General features: G+C 37.8%; 1 protein-coding gene across 17 annotated transcripts in view; it reads right to left on the reverse strand.

The window, feature by feature from the left end:
- The window catches only part of ITSN2 (intersectin 2), a 140,648-nt gene that overhangs the window by 107,358 nt on the left and 15,734 nt on the right, over positions 1-17,556 (reverse strand). For 15 of the 17 annotated variants that reach the window (XR_014315451.1, XR_014315452.1, XR_014315453.1 and 12 more), the window contains one exon: positions 3,644-3,707. Coding sequence is in view for 13 of the 17 variants with exons in the window: in XM_082744988.1 (XP_082601114.1) it covers positions 3,644-3,674 (31 nt within the window). In the remaining 4 variants the exon portion in view is untranslated. Of the gene's footprint in view, positions 1-1,331; positions 1,434-3,643; positions 3,708-9,197; positions 9,234-17,556 lie in introns of those variants that run through there. The other 2 variants (XM_082744984.1, XM_082744983.1) reach the window with 2 other exon arrangements.

Raw genomic sequence — 17,556 nt, forward strand, 5'->3', positions numbered from 1 at the left:
AGGTCAAGATCTCGGGTTTGTGAGATCATGCCCTCGGGTGTGGAGTCTGCTTGAGATAGTCTCTCTCTCCCTCTCCCTTTGCCCCTTCCCCCTGCCCCCTACCTCCTGCATCACCCCTGCAATAAATAAATAAATAAATAAATAAAGTCTTAAAAAAAAAAGTTGATCCAATTCTGGTTTTCTCACAGAACCTTTCCAAGAGTCAACAGTTTATTATTTTGAACTTAGAGTAAAAGATTTCCCAATTTTTCTCTGTATTTATTTGTAAACCTATAGAAAGTCAGGAAAACCCAAGTTTTGGCATTGATGTTTAATATTTCCTTGAAAAGCCAACATCTTTTTACATTGTCTGATCACTTTAGAAATGTATTAAAATTCTATCCACTTCCACTTCCCCCACTCATCACTAAATTGAGAATGTGGTATTTCCATAAAGATTTCTGTTGCTTATTCTCATCTTCTCACCTACTGGCTCTGTCAAAAACATTCCTATGGTCTACGTGGAAGGAAAAATAGACATTTATAGAATATCCACTATATACTAAATCCCATGCAGTAGATAGTGTCATCCCTGCTTCACACACATAGACAAACATACATACACATATGCATATGCACGTATGGGTACACACACACACACACACACACACAAGTTCCATAAGGTTAAGTCAACACAGCTGAGTTTAGCATAGCAGTATCCTAACACACAGTTCTGAAGGTACATGATTCAAACATGCTCAATCCTGCTTATATGCTGCAAAATTAACTGAAGACTACTTCTGGGTCCAGTTCAAAATAACAGTCAAATGATGTATGTCAACCCAGTACAAACTTAAATCTCTAAAACACAACTAGAATACTGGTCTAGATAGAACTAAAGCCTTAACTAGGATATGAGTAATGCATGCTTGGACTGTTATAAGTTCAGTGCAGTACCACCTCTAATTCTGCAGATCCAATGTTTAACAATTTCCTAATTATACAGATGAAAAGACCAATGAACTCTAAAATTCTGAAAAAGTAATAAAACTCTAAAATGGCACTTTTTCCTCCTAAAGCCATCAGCCATTCTCTCCCTCCCCATCCTCCTTCCCTCTTCCATATTTTGAATATTGCCACTGTCATGGGCTTCAGAACTTCTTATTCATTCAACCAGTCTTCAGTACCCCCACCCCCCAATTTTAAGGCTGGAACAAGCTACAGTACACTATAATCAACAGGCAGTAACATGAATTTGAAGTAGCCTCTTGCTTATCACCTGATGACTCAAATATCAGGCTCTCTGTGTTTACAGTTTTATTACATTTTTGAAAAGCAGAAAGCAAACCTACCATGATCAAAGAAGACTCTGGCAAGGATGATTCTGCTGGTGCAGAAGACACCAGAATTAGAGTCACGAGTGGTAAAAATATGACGCACTGATCTTTTTTGCTCTGTTGAGGAGATGGGAAGTGAAGCATCAAAGAGACTAAGAAAAGAATATCTACTCAATAGAACTTTCTGAGATGATGTAAATGTTCTGTATCTGCATTGTCCAATACAATGGCCACATGTGGTTTTGAGAGCTTGAAACGTGGCTATATGACTGAGCGACTGAATTTACTTAATTTTTATTAATTTAAAGTTAAGTTGAAATCGTCACATGTAGCTAATGGCTACTATATAAGGCAGCACATCTTTGTGAGAACCAAAGAAGTCTAAATCTGTAGTTAGTCTTGGGATGATGAAATAGACATGGCAAAATGTGAGAAATACATTTAAGCGTTTAGACATACAGCTTGGTCTAGAGCACTTAAAGACAGGTTCCAACGGTACTGGGCATCGAAAAGATTTAACACGATCTATAATTGAGCATTTACTAGAAGAGCAAACACTGCTTTTCAAAGTTTTGTGCTATATGTGAATGCCTTTTCTAGTAAGATCTTAAACTCCGAATTTGACGAATTAGATATGAGCAAGATCATCTTCAATCTTCAGCTGTATTATAAACTAAGGAGGGTACAAAGTCTACATTTGCTATCAATTCTTCAGAATTTAAAAAAAAATTACTACCTCTAATTCTTTTTTAACTACCTTGATTCCTAAACGTCACTCCTAAAGTAATTATCCAACATTTTGTCAGTATTTTGTCAGTATTATTCTTTCATATATAATGCAATGAGCTACAAATAGATACACAAATGTTAAGAAAAGGGAAGAAACAGAATGAAGAAAGACTAGGCCTACCTACACTGCTTTCTTTTATGTCCATTTTGTTTGTAAGCCTTAACATTTTGATTGAAGTTTGAAACTAAACTATGTGTTTAATGCAAACGCCTATGTGTGGTGTGTAGAAATCCTAAGTTTGGGTAGAACACTTTAGTACTACAATTATTACCCTGATTCTAAGCTTATGTTTATCACTCATTATGAAGAAAAAAGCCATTATTCAATTTTTAAAAACTGCCTGTGGCATCAAATAATCTTCATAACCCCACACCATTTCCAGCAATGCTCACAGTGATCTTTAAATAAGAGTTCTGAAAAGGCAAAAAGCAAAACAAAACTCTTATCTCAAGCCCATCCTTATAGGACATAGAATTCTACCACACAGAATTTAGTTTTACCTTTTACACAAATAATTCAATTTTCCGAAACTTTCCTAAATCTCACAAGGTCAATTCTGAATCTTAAAATTTTAGATATACAACATGTATTTTTTTGTTAACAATGTGCTTAATTTTGCCCTATGACTGAAAACATGTTTTTAAAAAGGATACAACTGATCAAATATAAATGGGAGCATTAAAACAGAATCATTGTTTAAAAGCGGTAGAATTAATTCATGAAGCTTCCTTCTTTTTCTTCTCCTAGTGTTCTTTAATATCACTGCTTTCGATTTAAATGTTAAAGAGTTATTGACTGGGCTTTCTATTCCTTTATAATTGGCTAATGAAATTTACCACAAATTTAAGAAGTTCACATCTTAGATTTCTTTAGCAATTTAAAAATATAATGCATTTTTTCTTTCTCTTAAAAGTATAATGCATTAATTCTAAGTGACATACACACTACCTTAATACTTATTAAGGGTGGTTAATTTGTATTTGGGAAAAGAAAACTGGAATCAGAAAAGAAACTTTAAAAACTTTTTGTTACTGAAGTTATATAAACATTTTCTTTAAAAATGTTTCATATGAAACAATTGTGTGTGTAGGCACACACAACCCTTTAAAAGGAATACTTAATTTTATGTGCATATTACTAAATGAATCTTTATTAACTTAGTTTACAATCATCCTAAACTACTGAAATACCTTCAACAGTCTTCACTTACAGCACTCTGCTTTTTGTCCTCCCATTTTATACATCAAACACAATATACCTTTAGGTTATTCTTAACTGCTAAAAGGCAAACACACATTCCAGATGATACAGCAGAACGTGCTTACACTAAGCCACAGGATTTACTGCATAATATTCTAATAGAAGATATATGCAGTGTTCTGAAGTAAACTATCAAAACGTTTTCAGTAAGAATATTTTAAGTTTTGCATTTATTAGCTCAAGGAAAAATATCAAGACGAATATTTTACCACCTTTACAACCCCCCCCCCCACCCGGCATAACCTCTTTATCTTGCCACAAGCACAAAGCAGCTTACCATTCATTGCTGTGGGAAACTGAGCCATCATGGTCCTGAATTTTCCTTGCTAGCTCTCAGCCATCTGCAACATAAAAACATTGTGCCATTAATAATACAACAAGGGCAGATCACAGCTTTAGTGCACCAGCTTAGCAGTGGGAATGTCTGTCCCCTTCAGCTTAGCAGTGGGAATGTCTGTCCCCTTGAGCTCACACTTCCAATAGGAAACAATGCAGAGCTACTGCTGCCGCTGAAGGGGCAGGATTTACATTTAGGGAAGGAAGGGTAGGAGACTTTGTTGGGTAATGATACTGCCTTTAAAACAGAAACATTTATAAGAAAAAACAGTCCCATATTTCATAGCAAATACTGAATAAAGAAACCCTTGGCATGAATCAGCTTTGTAGACATCAACTTGGGAGAGAGGAAGGTTGTTAGAGCTAGGCAAGATGCTATTTCAGAGAAATCAACTGTATAAATTAAGTGTATAATAACATGGAAATCCGTAAGTTCTTTTCTTTAAAAAATCCCCAAATGAGAAAAATATCCAAAATAAATGTGGTACAGGGTTCTACAGGTTTATAAAAATTTCCCAGAATTATTATAATATATATGTTTATTTAAACAACTAACTGTGCTGGGCAAGTACCCTGTACTAGGAACAGAAGCGACTTTGGAAATTAACAGCTGTGATTTAAATCCCAACTCTGCTATTTTCCTAGCTGTGACGGCGGGAGAGTTATTTAATCTTCTCGAGTCTCAGATCCCTCATCTGTAAAAATACTCTGCACGAGTATTTTTTTTTTAAGTATTAGATATATTCCAGTACACTGCTTGACACACAGTGAGTGTTTGATAAATAGCTGCTATTTTGCAAACATCCAGGAAGGGAGAGTGCAATATAATCTTGAACCCTAAATTCATTATTTTACTATGAATAAATTCAAAATTCATTCCATGAATCTTGAGGGTAAGATCAGTTAGGAAGAGTGAAGACCTAGGAAATTTATAATAATGTACTTAGTAATTAAAACCATGGCTTATAAACTGCAGGGGAAAATCACTATATTAAAAAGACCGTTCAGTAGCTCATCTATTTACCCAAATCATTTAAATATTAACATTTTTAGAAGCCCAAGGTAAAATGTTTACACAAGCCATGTGAACAAAGAAGGCACAAAGAGTTACACATCACGGTGGATGGTGTCACCAGAGGAGCTCCAGAGGAGCTGGCTAACCAGCTGCCTGGAAGTGCTACAAGGCACTAGATCGTAGTGAATCTGGCGTGCTCAAAGAGAAATATGACTGTATCAGTATAACCATCAAAAGTTAGTCACACCAACAAAAAACTGGTATATACATCCAATTTACTGATTTACAAAGAGAAATTTAATAGCCGAGAAAACAGTCCCTTTTCTTCCTATCAAGCAAATTACAACATCTACTAAATTTCAACCAGATGACTGTGTAGTGAGAGAAGGGAGTTACCAGTGATTAGAATGCTTAATGACATCATGCACTGACAGTCAGATACATTTACCTACACAACAAGAATAAGCCAAGGACTGCACAATAGGGACGGACAGTTAAACCTCCAATAATGCTTTGAATGACACTGCCAACTTTACTCTTGTGACTCCTAGCTTTTCTGTATGCTACCACCATACACCATCCCCCCCTCTTAAAGTGTATACTCTTTCTTTAGGTGTTAATAAGCTTTAGTGCAGCTTTTTTGCACAGCAGAGAAAACCATCAACAAAACTAAAAAACATTTGGTGAGTGCTGTGAAGTGTGTAAACCTGGAGATTCACAGACCTGTACCCCTGGGGATAAAAATATATGTTTATAAAAAAAAAAAACTAAAAAACAACCTATTGAATGGGAGAAGATATTTGTGAATGACATATCTGATAGAGGGTTAGTATCCAAAATATACAAAGAACATATAAAACTCAATGCCCCAAAAACAAATAATCCATTTAAAAAAGACACAGCCATTTCTCAAAAACAACAACAACAACAACAACAAAAACCATATAGATGGTCAACAGACAGATGAAAAGATGCCCAACAACACGAATCATCAGGGAAATGCAAATCAAAACCACAATGAGATATTACCTCATGCCTGTCAGAACAGCTAAAATAAAAAATACAGGAAATATCCAGTATCCAGTATAGGTGAGGATGTGGAGAAAAAGGAACCCTCGTGTACTATGGTAGGAATGAAACTGGTGTAGCCACTGTGGGAAAACAATATGGAGGTTCCTCAAAATATTAAAAGCAGAATGACCATATGATCCAGTAATTCCGGCACCGTGTATTTACCAAAAGATGAAAACACTAATTTGAAAAGACAGACGCACCCCTATGTTTATTGCAGCATTATTTACAATAGCCAAGTTGCGGAAGCAGCCTGACTGTCCACTGACAGATAATGGATTAAAAAAAAATGTGGTATACAGAATGGAATACTACTCAGCCATAAAGAACGAAACCTGTGGTGCCTGGGTGGCTCAGTGGGTTAAGCATCTGCCTTCAGCTCAGGTCATGATCTCAGGGTCCCATGACTGAGCCCCACTCAGCCCGAGTCTGCTCCTCCTCTTCCTCTGCCTCCAGCTCTGCCTACTTGTGCTCTATGTATCAAAGAAATAAATAAATCTTAAAAAAAAAAAAAAAAACAACCAATAAACCCAAACCCTCCTGTGAGCCACAGGTTCAAATCCAGTGTTCTTACCCCATGTAAAGTGAGTTCTTGACTACCCCACCAGGTTTAGATATTATTTTCTGTGTAGTAAACAAGTCCAATACCTACACCTTACATTACCTTTTGAAAAAGGAAGAAAGAAAACACTAACTTGTATGTAAGTGGAATTTCCTCCTACCTAGGAAGAGTATAGTGACAGGTGAAGTCTAAGTGTGGTAACAGGATTAAAGTTCCATTGCAATAAAGCTTTTTAAAAAAATTTTTTTTAATTCCAGTATAGTTAACACTATGTTATATTAGTTTCAGGTGTACGATATGGTGATTCATCATAAGTATACACCTAATTACTTCACGTGGTTCACCCATTCCCCTGCCATCTCCCTCTGGCAGCCATCAGTTTGTTCTCTGTGCCCCCCAGGCGCCCCGCTCACAGGGAGTTTTAAAATGGTCAAAGGAGAGGGACATAGATTTCACTTAAGACAATCAATGGTGAAGCAAAGACCAGGGAGATCAGTTAGGGAAGAGATGAGAACAATAACTGACACCTGATCTAAAATAGTGGCAGACGGAACAGAGCAGATGGGGTGTACTGGAATAATAAGGAAGGGTTTAAAACAGGTAGAACCCAGAAACTCTTTAGATATGAGGGATTATGAAGTAAAAGGAATCAAAGTGATGACTCCCAGAATTTGTTTGTGAGACTGGGTGAATTGTGGGGTCACCAGTTTTAAGAAAAAGTGAACACAGAGGAAGTCTCATAAATATCGATATAACTGATAATTCCCCAATACAGAAATTCTACAAAAAAGTCTGACACTTTTATTTCACCAATTTTAAATTGTTATCAGTAATGTTAAACCAAAATAAGTTAACATGCCTGCAAAGAAACTGTTTAAAGATACATAGTAGCAAGTAGCAAGACCTATTTTATTAGGTCTCTGAGACGAGATAGTTTCAAAATGTAGAAGAAAAATCCTCCAAAAATGTTACATGCAACACACTGTATAACTGCATAAAAGCATGTGAATTACCAGGGACAGTTTGAAGAGAAAGCATGCACTTACAAAGGACAAAGAATAGGATCCCACAGTCACAAAGCCTTAATCAGTTAGATCTAGGTCTAAAATTTAAAGATTATCTATCTAGAACTTATAGTTAGTCATCACATATCCTATGAATACAACAGAAGGCCACATAATAGATACTCAGTAATCACAGGTATGATTCTGAAATAAAACCAAAGAATGAATCAAATAATATAATGGGAAGGGAGGGCAAGTGAAGCTGAAGGTACCAGTATTACAGAACTTTCTTTACCTGGGATTTAGCCCATGGTACATGGGATTTAGCCAGCCACACATGCAGGTATCATTACATAGATGTATACATGTAACATCTGACTGACTGTGGTAACATCTGACTATGGTAGTGCAGTTTGTTGGAACCAACAGCTTTTACTATTTCATATCTGTTATGTTTATATCAATTCTCTCTGCCCTATTGTCAAATAATTACCTCATGCTTAACAATTCTACTAATCTACTTGCAGAATAGTACTTGTACAAAGAAATAACAATTGAAATTTTGAAAAATTAGACATTTTACACTTAAATCAATTTTTTAACTTTTTAAAAATAGTTTATTTATTGGGGCGCCTGGGTGGCTCAGTGGGTTAAGCCGCTGCCTTCGGCTCAGGTCATGATCTCAGGGTCCTGGGGTCGAGTCCCACGTCAGGCTTTCTGCTCAGCAGGGAGCCTCCTTCCCTTCCTCTCTCTCTGCCTGCCTCTTGCCTGCTTGTGATCTCTCTCTGTCAAATAAATGAATAAAATCTTAAAAAAAAATTTTTTTTTAAATAGTTTATTTATTTGACAAACAGAGATCACAAGTATGCAGAGAGGCAGGCGGGGGTGGGGGGAAGAAGCAGGCTCCCCGCTGAGCAGAGAACCCAATGTGGGGCTCGATCCCGGGACCCGGGGATCATGACCTGAGCCGAAGACAGAGGCTTTAACCCACTGAGCCACCCAGGTGCTACAATTTAATAAGTGCTTACTATTAATGCAATACACTTCTATTAATCATCTACTATGTGTTACTATGTGTTGTGCTCAATACCTAGAGTCTAATATATTCTAGGTTGCATACAAGGAACTTCAGAGGAGAAACAGGAGCTTGTAAAATAGGCTTCCAGGTGCCAGATACTGCTAAACACCTTTGATAACACTAATAACTTTCACAATTATCCCTGCAAGGCAGAGGATACTGTATTCATTTCACAGATGAAGAAACAGAAAGGCTAAATTACTTGCCAATATTCACTGAGTGATGAAGCCAGGATGCAATCCCAAACCTGTCTAATTTTAAAGGCCACAAACTTCCCTTCCCATGGGCTTTATATGCCTCTTCTTCTCTTAAATTGGAATAATAATTAATGATGAATAGGGCACAACTTCCTGAGAGTAGCAGCTCAACTTAATGGTGGTACATTTGTAGGGGAGAAGGAAAACAAGCCAGAGATATCTTAAAACACATAGGTCTCTCATGTACATAAATTAGGGGACAGCTAATTATTTCTTTCCTCTTGGTATAACCCTCTCAGAGGAAGAAAAGGGTAATCAGCATCTCCCCAGTTACCTGCCTGACGCCTGTTTCAGATGTGGGTGATTGGAGTCAGCATCCAACAAACACCTGCCTCCATTCCTTAGGAAGGGTATTATGATGATGGGCACTCTCGGCAGTTTGCAGTTATCATGCAATTAGAACATTGTGTTAATTACCTATGGCTTTGGAATATTCATGTGGAAAAGAGAATATTCACGTGGAGCTTTCCTTGCACATTATAAATTAGTGGAGAACTGGCACTGTTACCTTTTGAGACACCAAGAAAACACATGTGGTAGACAGCAGGCCTACGGCAAAGAAGAATGTTGCAAATTAATATAAAGCAAATACCACTTTAGAATTTGGCAACTACATTCATACTAAGGCAGAGAAAAGTAGAAATGCTTCACCAGAAGCAGGAAATCCTTCTTTAAGATCCAGAGTAGGGTAAGTTGTAGACATTATAAGTTAAAAAATGTTTTGTCTGTCTAGAAGAACAGTTTGAGAAGGAAACAATCACAGTACTTACTTAGTTCAAAACCCTCAACTTTCAAGATAGGAAGACTGAGAGACTTGTACAAGTTCACACAGCTAGCCAGTAGCAAAGCTGATCCTAGAAACCACATCTTTTATGTCCAATGATCTGGACATAAGAGTTCCCCAACTTGCCTGACTGTATCACTTAGGTCATTTACTAGAGATTCCCAAGCACATCATTGAGAGATGGTGTGAATTAGGGCATGAACTTTCTAAAATGATCTTATTGATTTGAGACCTTCTACAGAGCTACTAGTTTTCTTCTAAAACACCTTATTTCACAACTACAAGTTCAAGCCCAAACTTGTTAGTATGAAACACGGTTGAGTATGAAACATAATTCAGAACCTCACCTCAATCTACTTTACCACATTCATCTCTAGACATGTTGCCTTGATTCAGCTTTTTTCTTTTTTAAACAATGATGCTTTTTCACTCCCCTATTTCTTTTTAAAGAGCTGTTCCCCATCACATTCACACTTTTTTCACATTCTTCAACTCTTAACTCAATGACACATCCTATCTGAGAGACTTGTGTCCTCCCAGTTAGCCACAATCTCCTACGTTGTCCACCATATTTGTTCGTCCCACTGTAATTTCATTTATCATACTGTATTTCAGCTGCATGTTTCACTTGTTCTGAGCAAAGACTTTTTTTTAGGCTTGGTGCCTAAACCAGACCTCCCAAAGACAATGTTCAATAAAGATTTGCTGAACAAATGAATTGGGTAAATGAGTGGTATGGGTAAGATAAACAAAAACAAAGCAAGGGAAGCATGGAGCAAGGCACCGCAGAACGGAATATACAGAAAAGAAACTCTAAATGACTTCCTTGAAACCCTGCAGGTACTAGGCTCTGGATTTTAGACCAAATCATCCTTTGCAACGTGGTCGATCCACAACTTTTTCTTCTAAGTATACTTTTAGAGACAAAGTTTTATGGCCTGTTGGTTTCTGAAGCTTTTACATTGGGACAGAAAGACTTGGGTTTTTCAGTTATACTTATCATGTTCGTTAAACATTGTTGAGCTTAAATAAATCTGACTGAAGGTCTGACATTCAAAAGCAAGATAATCAAGTTCCTGAAGGCCTATCTTATATAAAACTTTCTCCAGTGCCTCCTTCACTTCATGTGCTATGAACAGAGAACCAACTCTCCAAACTTACTGATCAGTTGGAGAAAATGTTCCTTCCTCATCTGATTCCAAAGGAGATCAAGGTCGGTCCCATGAGAGAATGACTGAGGCAAAATTACTTACTTCTTTACAGTTTCTGCAGTAGAAGGAAATTTACAGTGTACAATACGTTCTCTACACCTGTTCCCTGTCTAGCTATCCCTTCTTTCATTCATCCATTTGTTTAGTTACCAGACATTAATAGTCACTATAATAAAAGGATTTGAAGAATGTTGTAAGAACCCAGAGGACAGAACTACCACTACTAAGGAGGTGAGTTAAACTAGGGCACATATCACAAAGAAGGTAATATTTGTGTAAGAAGGCTCTAACGTGATTATGATGGCAAAGTAAGTCGGTTCCATGCATTCTCAGAGTGAAAGACATTGTATAGGTGCGTGGACAGGCACTGATACAGAGAAAGGAAAAGCACCTGAATCTAAGGGAAAGATAGGTTGAAAGGAAAGTACATAGCCTGTATCACAGTAGAGACTTTCTTATTCAAAAACAGTGTGATTTGAGAGCCATGGGATTTCAAAGAACTCACTTAATTTTAATTGTTAAAAGACACCGTAAGAGACCCAATAGTTTTAAACTTGGCTCCTTGCAATTCTAGAAATTTCAAAGCGATACGATAGATGTGGAATAGGGAAGAGGAATGCAGGATTGGAAGAGGATACCAACTTCAATGACAGTAGCTCCGTTTTTGTGTTTCACATACTAAGGCTTCTCTATAATATTTTATCTGATGATTTTTTCTTAAAGAATTAAACAGCATACTGAATTTCAGCCCCTTCATTTTAGAAACAATTAAAGAGAATCCAAAGAGATTAAGTAACTTGCCAAGATCATACAATCTAAGCAGCAAAGTATGTCATGTTATTGATTTTGAATTACACTGTGCAAGTCATGGAGAGACCGTATTTATGCAAGACAGATACTCAGTTTTGGTAGTTATCAGGGACTGGAAATAGTTGTCATCATATCAGTGAGTGACTTTATCCAGGGAAAGCCTATATAAGAAACAAGAGAAGAACCTGATCTTTTAAGGGCAGATGAAGAGAATTCTGAGAAACAATATAGGAACTGAACCGGACATGAGTATCTTGAGACACGGACACCAGTTATGAGTGACTAATGTAATCCAGATGGTGAGAATTTTAACTTGGACAATAGAGAAGAAGCACTTCTGGGCAAGAATGGACAGCATTTTCTGATCAGCTAAATGCTGCTGATGAAAGAAGAGCATCAAGATAAGTTTCTCTCTTGGGTGACTATAGTGGTAATACTAACCAAGACAAAAGCTCTAAAAAAGTAGAAATTTCAGTATTAGATTTGGGGGGTGAGCAACAAAACGTTCAGTTTTCAGCTTACTTAATCTGATGCACTTACAAAGACATCCAGGTGGAAATGTTTAAGAGATGGTAAGGATTCTGCCCAGGCTGCAGACCAGATCTGGTAGCTATCATGGATTGGGAATAGCTGTAAACAGGTCAGTAAATGAAATTATCCACAAAAAGCATGTACAGGAAAAAGGAGAGGAATGATCAGAACAGAGGTTGAGAAAAAGGAGAAATCACAACATAGAGGAAAGAAAAGCATTTCAAAGAGATGATGGTCATAACTGTCAAATGTCATAGAAGTCAAGACTAAGCCATTAGTTTTAGCCATCTGTGCAGGTAATGGACTTCAGTCAAATTGAAGCAGACCAGCAGTAAAGTGTGACTCAAGAATATGTTGTTAAAGGAGAGAGGAAGAAAAGGGGGGAGGGGGAGGGGAAGGAGTGACAGGAGGTTTCAGGAAAGAGGCACGGTTATCAGGCTTTCCTGTTAGATGGGAGAACAAAACTATTTTTAGAGGAAGATGAACAGATTTAATTTCCAAAAGGAGAAGGAAAGGAGGTTAATTAATAATGAAAGCTAGAGTCCAGAGAAAGCAGACAGCTCTAGAGTATAAAGCTAGAACATGGGGCACACATTTCTGGTTCTGGGAATATAGGACAAAACAAAAAGATAAATATCTTTATAGATAGTAAAGATTAATAAAGACACATATAAGTTTGGAAGCAGAAGGAAAAGGAGTTGAGAAAGTACAGCTTTTCTTCGGGCCCAGACATCCAAAGGGCAGGGCTGAAAACAAACTCTTGGATCTCCTGGGCTCTGAGGTGGCTAAGCACACATTTCTCTTCTCTTCAAGCAACAAAAGAAGGTCTCATGTAAATATGTTCCCATGAGTCACCCAGGTATATGAATTTCAGTTGTGTTCAATTAGCTATGCTTTATACATGGGAACATTTGTTACCCGAATGAATATAGGAGAGTAACATTCTAGGCTGAGGTAATATGTGCAAAAGCGGAGTGAGGAGTGTGGTCTGGGAAAATTGGTGGCGGTTTATTCACATGAAGTAATGAAGAGCTTAACAATGCAAGGAACTATAACAATAGCTGTAAAAATGAGAATTATATTAATACCTAGCTGATAGAAATGAAAATTGGCACAACTACTCTTTTGGAAAGGAATCTGGAAATGAACTTATTTATAGCCTGCCTTCTCCAAAAAAGAACTAAAGCTCATGCAAAAGTATAAAAACCTTAAATTAGGGCGCCTGGGTGGCTCAGTGGGTTAAGCCGCTGCCTTCGGCTCAGGTCATGATCTCAGGGTCCTGGGATCGAGTCCCGCATCGGGCTCTCTGCTCAGTAGGAAGCCTGCTTCCCTCACTCTCTCTCTCTCTGCCTGCCTCTCTCTCCATCTACTTGTGATCTCTCTCTGTCAAATAAATAAATAAAATCTTAAAAAAAAAACCAAAAAACAAAACATTAAATTAAAAAGTACATAGGTAAATGAAGGTAATTAGAAAATAACTTTTGCATGTTTGACATTTTTCATAAATGAAAGTTGAAAAAGAAAACTAGTGCATCTGACTTGACCACTGGCTCTCCCTCACTGCTGTCCCCTACAATCACCATGGCAATTCCTTAACTGCTTTCACACCTACCTCACCATCCCCTCTCCACCATTATTCCAATACTTCTTGGTGAAGTCAAGTCTCCCCACAGATGATCCTACCCACATCCTGTCTTTGACCCACGAATTCCAAATGTCTTATCCTCCATCTTATCTTAGCTGGGCACTCCCGGGTCACACCCTAGGCCTTGTTATCATAATGACTGCACTCCTCTGTAACCCACTTCAAGCCTCCCACTCTCCCTTCACCAGAGCCTTGATCAACAGCCCATTTTCCCTAGTTCCCAGACTCCAGAAATTCTTTAACTCTACCAGGACTTACAAACTATTGGTCTTGGCAAATTTTCACTGTCTCTCATTCTTCTTCATGCCCTAATATCAGCTTCCTTTGGTCCTAATAACCCTCCTTACCCAAATTGTAAGTCGTTGTATGCATCCCAAAGTTCACTCTCCCCTCTTCCTATATATTATGCATCTAGTAAAACCCCACTACTATTTCATGGCCACATGAATGAAGGTGTTGACTGGCGTCACTTTAAACTCCTGACCACTAACTCCCACCAGCCTGACAAGTCCTAGCTCACCTGTTCCCCCGACCCACCACCACACTTCCTCTCTCCCTCACTCTTCCAGACTCGTAACATGCGTCATAAAACTCTTCATCCAGATTCTTGCCTTTTGATTTGAAGGCATTTTTTACTATACCAACTTCTTTATTTTCATACCAAGATTTGTCAATCTTTTCTTTTATGACTACTGAGTATACAAATCAGATTAATTATCCAATAGAGAAAGGAACAAGAAAATAAATTTCAGAATATCACACATGTATTATAAATGATAATTTCAAGGCTATAATAGGTAATGTTTGTGATGTAAAGTAAATTTTTTAAAAAAGATTTTATTTGTTTATTTGACACCGAGAGAGAGACAGCCAGAGAGGGAACATAAGCAGGGGGAGTAAGAGAGGAAGAAGCAGGCCGCTTGCCAAGCACGGAGTCCAACAGAGGGCTCGATCCCATGGTCCCACAATCATGACCTGAGCCAAAGGCAGACGTTTAACAACTGACCAACCCAGGCACCCCAATATAATGTAAATTTTTTAAAAAATACAAAATTCTATGGGGCACCTGGGTGGCTCAGTGGTTGAGGCCTCTGCCTTCGGCTCAGGTCATGATCTCAGGGTCCTGGGATGGAGCCCCACATCAGGCTCTCTGCTCAGTTCCTCCTCTCTCTCTGCCTGCCTCTCTGCCTACTTGTGATCTCTCTGTCAAACAAATAAATAAAATCTTTAAAAAAAAATAAAAAATAAAAATAAGAAATTCTAGAATATGGATACAAATATTCAAAATTATAAATGTGCATGTAAAGGATTAGAAGAAAACCTCTTAAAAGAACCTTATCTTTATGAAGCACCTAATGAGAGTCTGACAGACTAAATGTATAATATACATTCAACGAATAATATTCATCAATTTCATTTATAATAGCAAAAAACTTGAAACAAATCCATACACCTGAAAATAGGAGTATGGTTAATAAATCATAGTCTATCTACTAGATAAATATAAACACCGGGGCACCTGGGTGGCTCAGTTGTTAAGCGTCTGCCTTCGGCTAAGGTCATGAAGGATGAACACTACCTCAGGTTCCCTGCTCTGTGGGAAGCCTCCTTCTCCCTCTCCCCTTGCTTGTGTTCCCTCTTTCGCTGTGTCTCTATCAAACAAATAAAATCTTTTTAAAAATTTTAAAAAAACATAGCCATTAATACTTATGAAAATCATTGTAACACAAAAAATTCCTTCCATGTAGTAAGTAGACAAAAATCTATACTGATTGCAATTATGTAAAAATCATATATGTATGTGTGTATGTTATAAACAGATAGGTACTCTAATTAAAAAGCATTAATATACTGGGGTGCATGGGTGGAACAGTCTTGGTTTTGGCTCAGGTTGTGATCTTAGAGTCAGGCGATCGAGCCCTGCATCCAGCTCTGCACTCAACTCAGAGTCTGCCTGAGATTCTCTCTCTCTCTCCCTCTCCCTCTGCCCCTCCTGCTCATGTTCTCTCTCTAAAATAACATTAAAAAAATTAATATGCTAAAAATAGATGACTTATGTTGAAAGGCTGTGACTGATTTTTTTTTTCCAAGTTTTGTTGCTATTTTTTAAAATCTCATATGAACTGCACATACCAAATGTCAAGCAATTAAAAATAGACAATTTTCAGTAATTCAAAGAAGAGAAGTCTATAGTAAGTTTACCTGTCTTTCAAAAACCAGTAATGTCTTCTATGGATATTTTTTTTCCTGACACCAAGTAGGTGTCCAACAATTCACTTCTAACTCTAACCACCTAGAGTTATGTAGTCCCCACAGGTTGAGGCCTTAGCTCAACCAGCTGGCTATTAGTCAGAGGTTCCCATGATCACCTCCATGGGTTTGATAATTTGCTAGAAAAGCTCACAGAACCTAGAAAAACAATTTATTTACATTTACTGTTTTAATATAAAGGTTATAATTCAAGGAGAGCCAAATGGAAGAAACACACTGGGCAAGGTGTATGGGGGGCAGGACAAGGAGCTTCCATGCCTTCTCCAGGCATGTCACCCTCCCAGCACCTCAATGCATTCACCAACCTGGAAGCTTGCTGAACCTCACTGTTCTAGAGCTTTTACAGAGCTCAATCTCTAGTGCCCACCTCCTCTTCCTGGAGGTCAGTGGGTGGGGTGGAAAGTATCCTCATCCTCAGGCTATCTAGAGGTACCACTGTAAGCCTTATTAGCATACCTCAGGTGTGATGGGAAGGGGCTTATTATGAATAAAAGACACTCCTATCACTCAGGAAATTCCAAAGGTTTTAGGAGATCTGTGCCAGGCACCAGGGACAAAGACCAAATATGTTTTTGTATTCTACTATGCAATCTTTCAACACAATAGCAAATATGACCCAGAGCCTTGCTCTTGTCTATATCTTAGTGTATTACAAATAATATTAAGTAAAAAGTCTGTTTTACCAAAAACATTTAACTAAAATTACCAATCTCTCAAACCCTGCCATGCTACAGTGCTAAAAACTACAGAGGAGAAGTATACTCCTCCACACGTACCCTGCTGCAAAGGCCTAAAGAGCCTGGAATCCAAAAGCAATGCCACACCCAGAAGGTCCTGAGTGGGAATGGCTTCCATCTGAGACTGGTAGTTTCTTTCTTTTTTTTTTTTTTTTTTAAGATTTTATTTATTTGACAGACAGAGATCACAAGTAGGCAGAGAGGCAGGCAGAGAGAGAAGAGGAAGCAGGCTCCCCACTGAGCAGAGAGACCAAGGCGGGGCTCGATCCCAGGACCCTGAGATCACGACCTGCGCCTAAGGCAGAGGCTTTAACCCACTGAGCCACCCAGGTGCCCCTGTGACTGGTAGTTTCTAAATTCAATCCAAACACATACAGAACAAGAGAGTAAGGAAAATGAAAGCAGTAGCCAGTGGGAACAAAAGCAACCATCCATTTTCCTATTCTATCAGTCTACTTTAAGTTTTTTTTTTTTTTTAATATCAATGTTTCAGCTACTGGAAAGTATGCTATCAGTGCAGCAAAAATAATGCTCTTAAGTAGAACATCCTAATCTATTAAGAAAGCAAATATAAAATAGTAGAATGAGGATTTTAAAAGCAAACTCCAAGTTCTGACAGGGAGAAAAACTACCATAAAAAAGTAAGATAGAAATACTCTAATGTGGAATTAGTCCCACTAAAACCAACAGTGTTCAGAAAATACCTATCTCTAATCAAAACAAGGACTCACTTCCCTCGAATACTTCAGAAACACAAATTTACAAATTCTCTTCACCAATCCGAATTCTTTAATTTTGAGGAGTCATGGACTTAAAAAATCTGGCAAACCTATAGTTGCTCTTTCTGGAAAAAAACACAAATGTATAAAATGTAGCAT

The sequence above is a fragment of the Mustela nivalis genome, assembly GCF_964662115.1.
Source record: "Mustela nivalis genome assembly, chromosome: 8".
Classification (NCBI taxonomy): Eukaryota; Metazoa; Chordata; class Mammalia; order Carnivora; family Mustelidae; genus Mustela; species Mustela nivalis.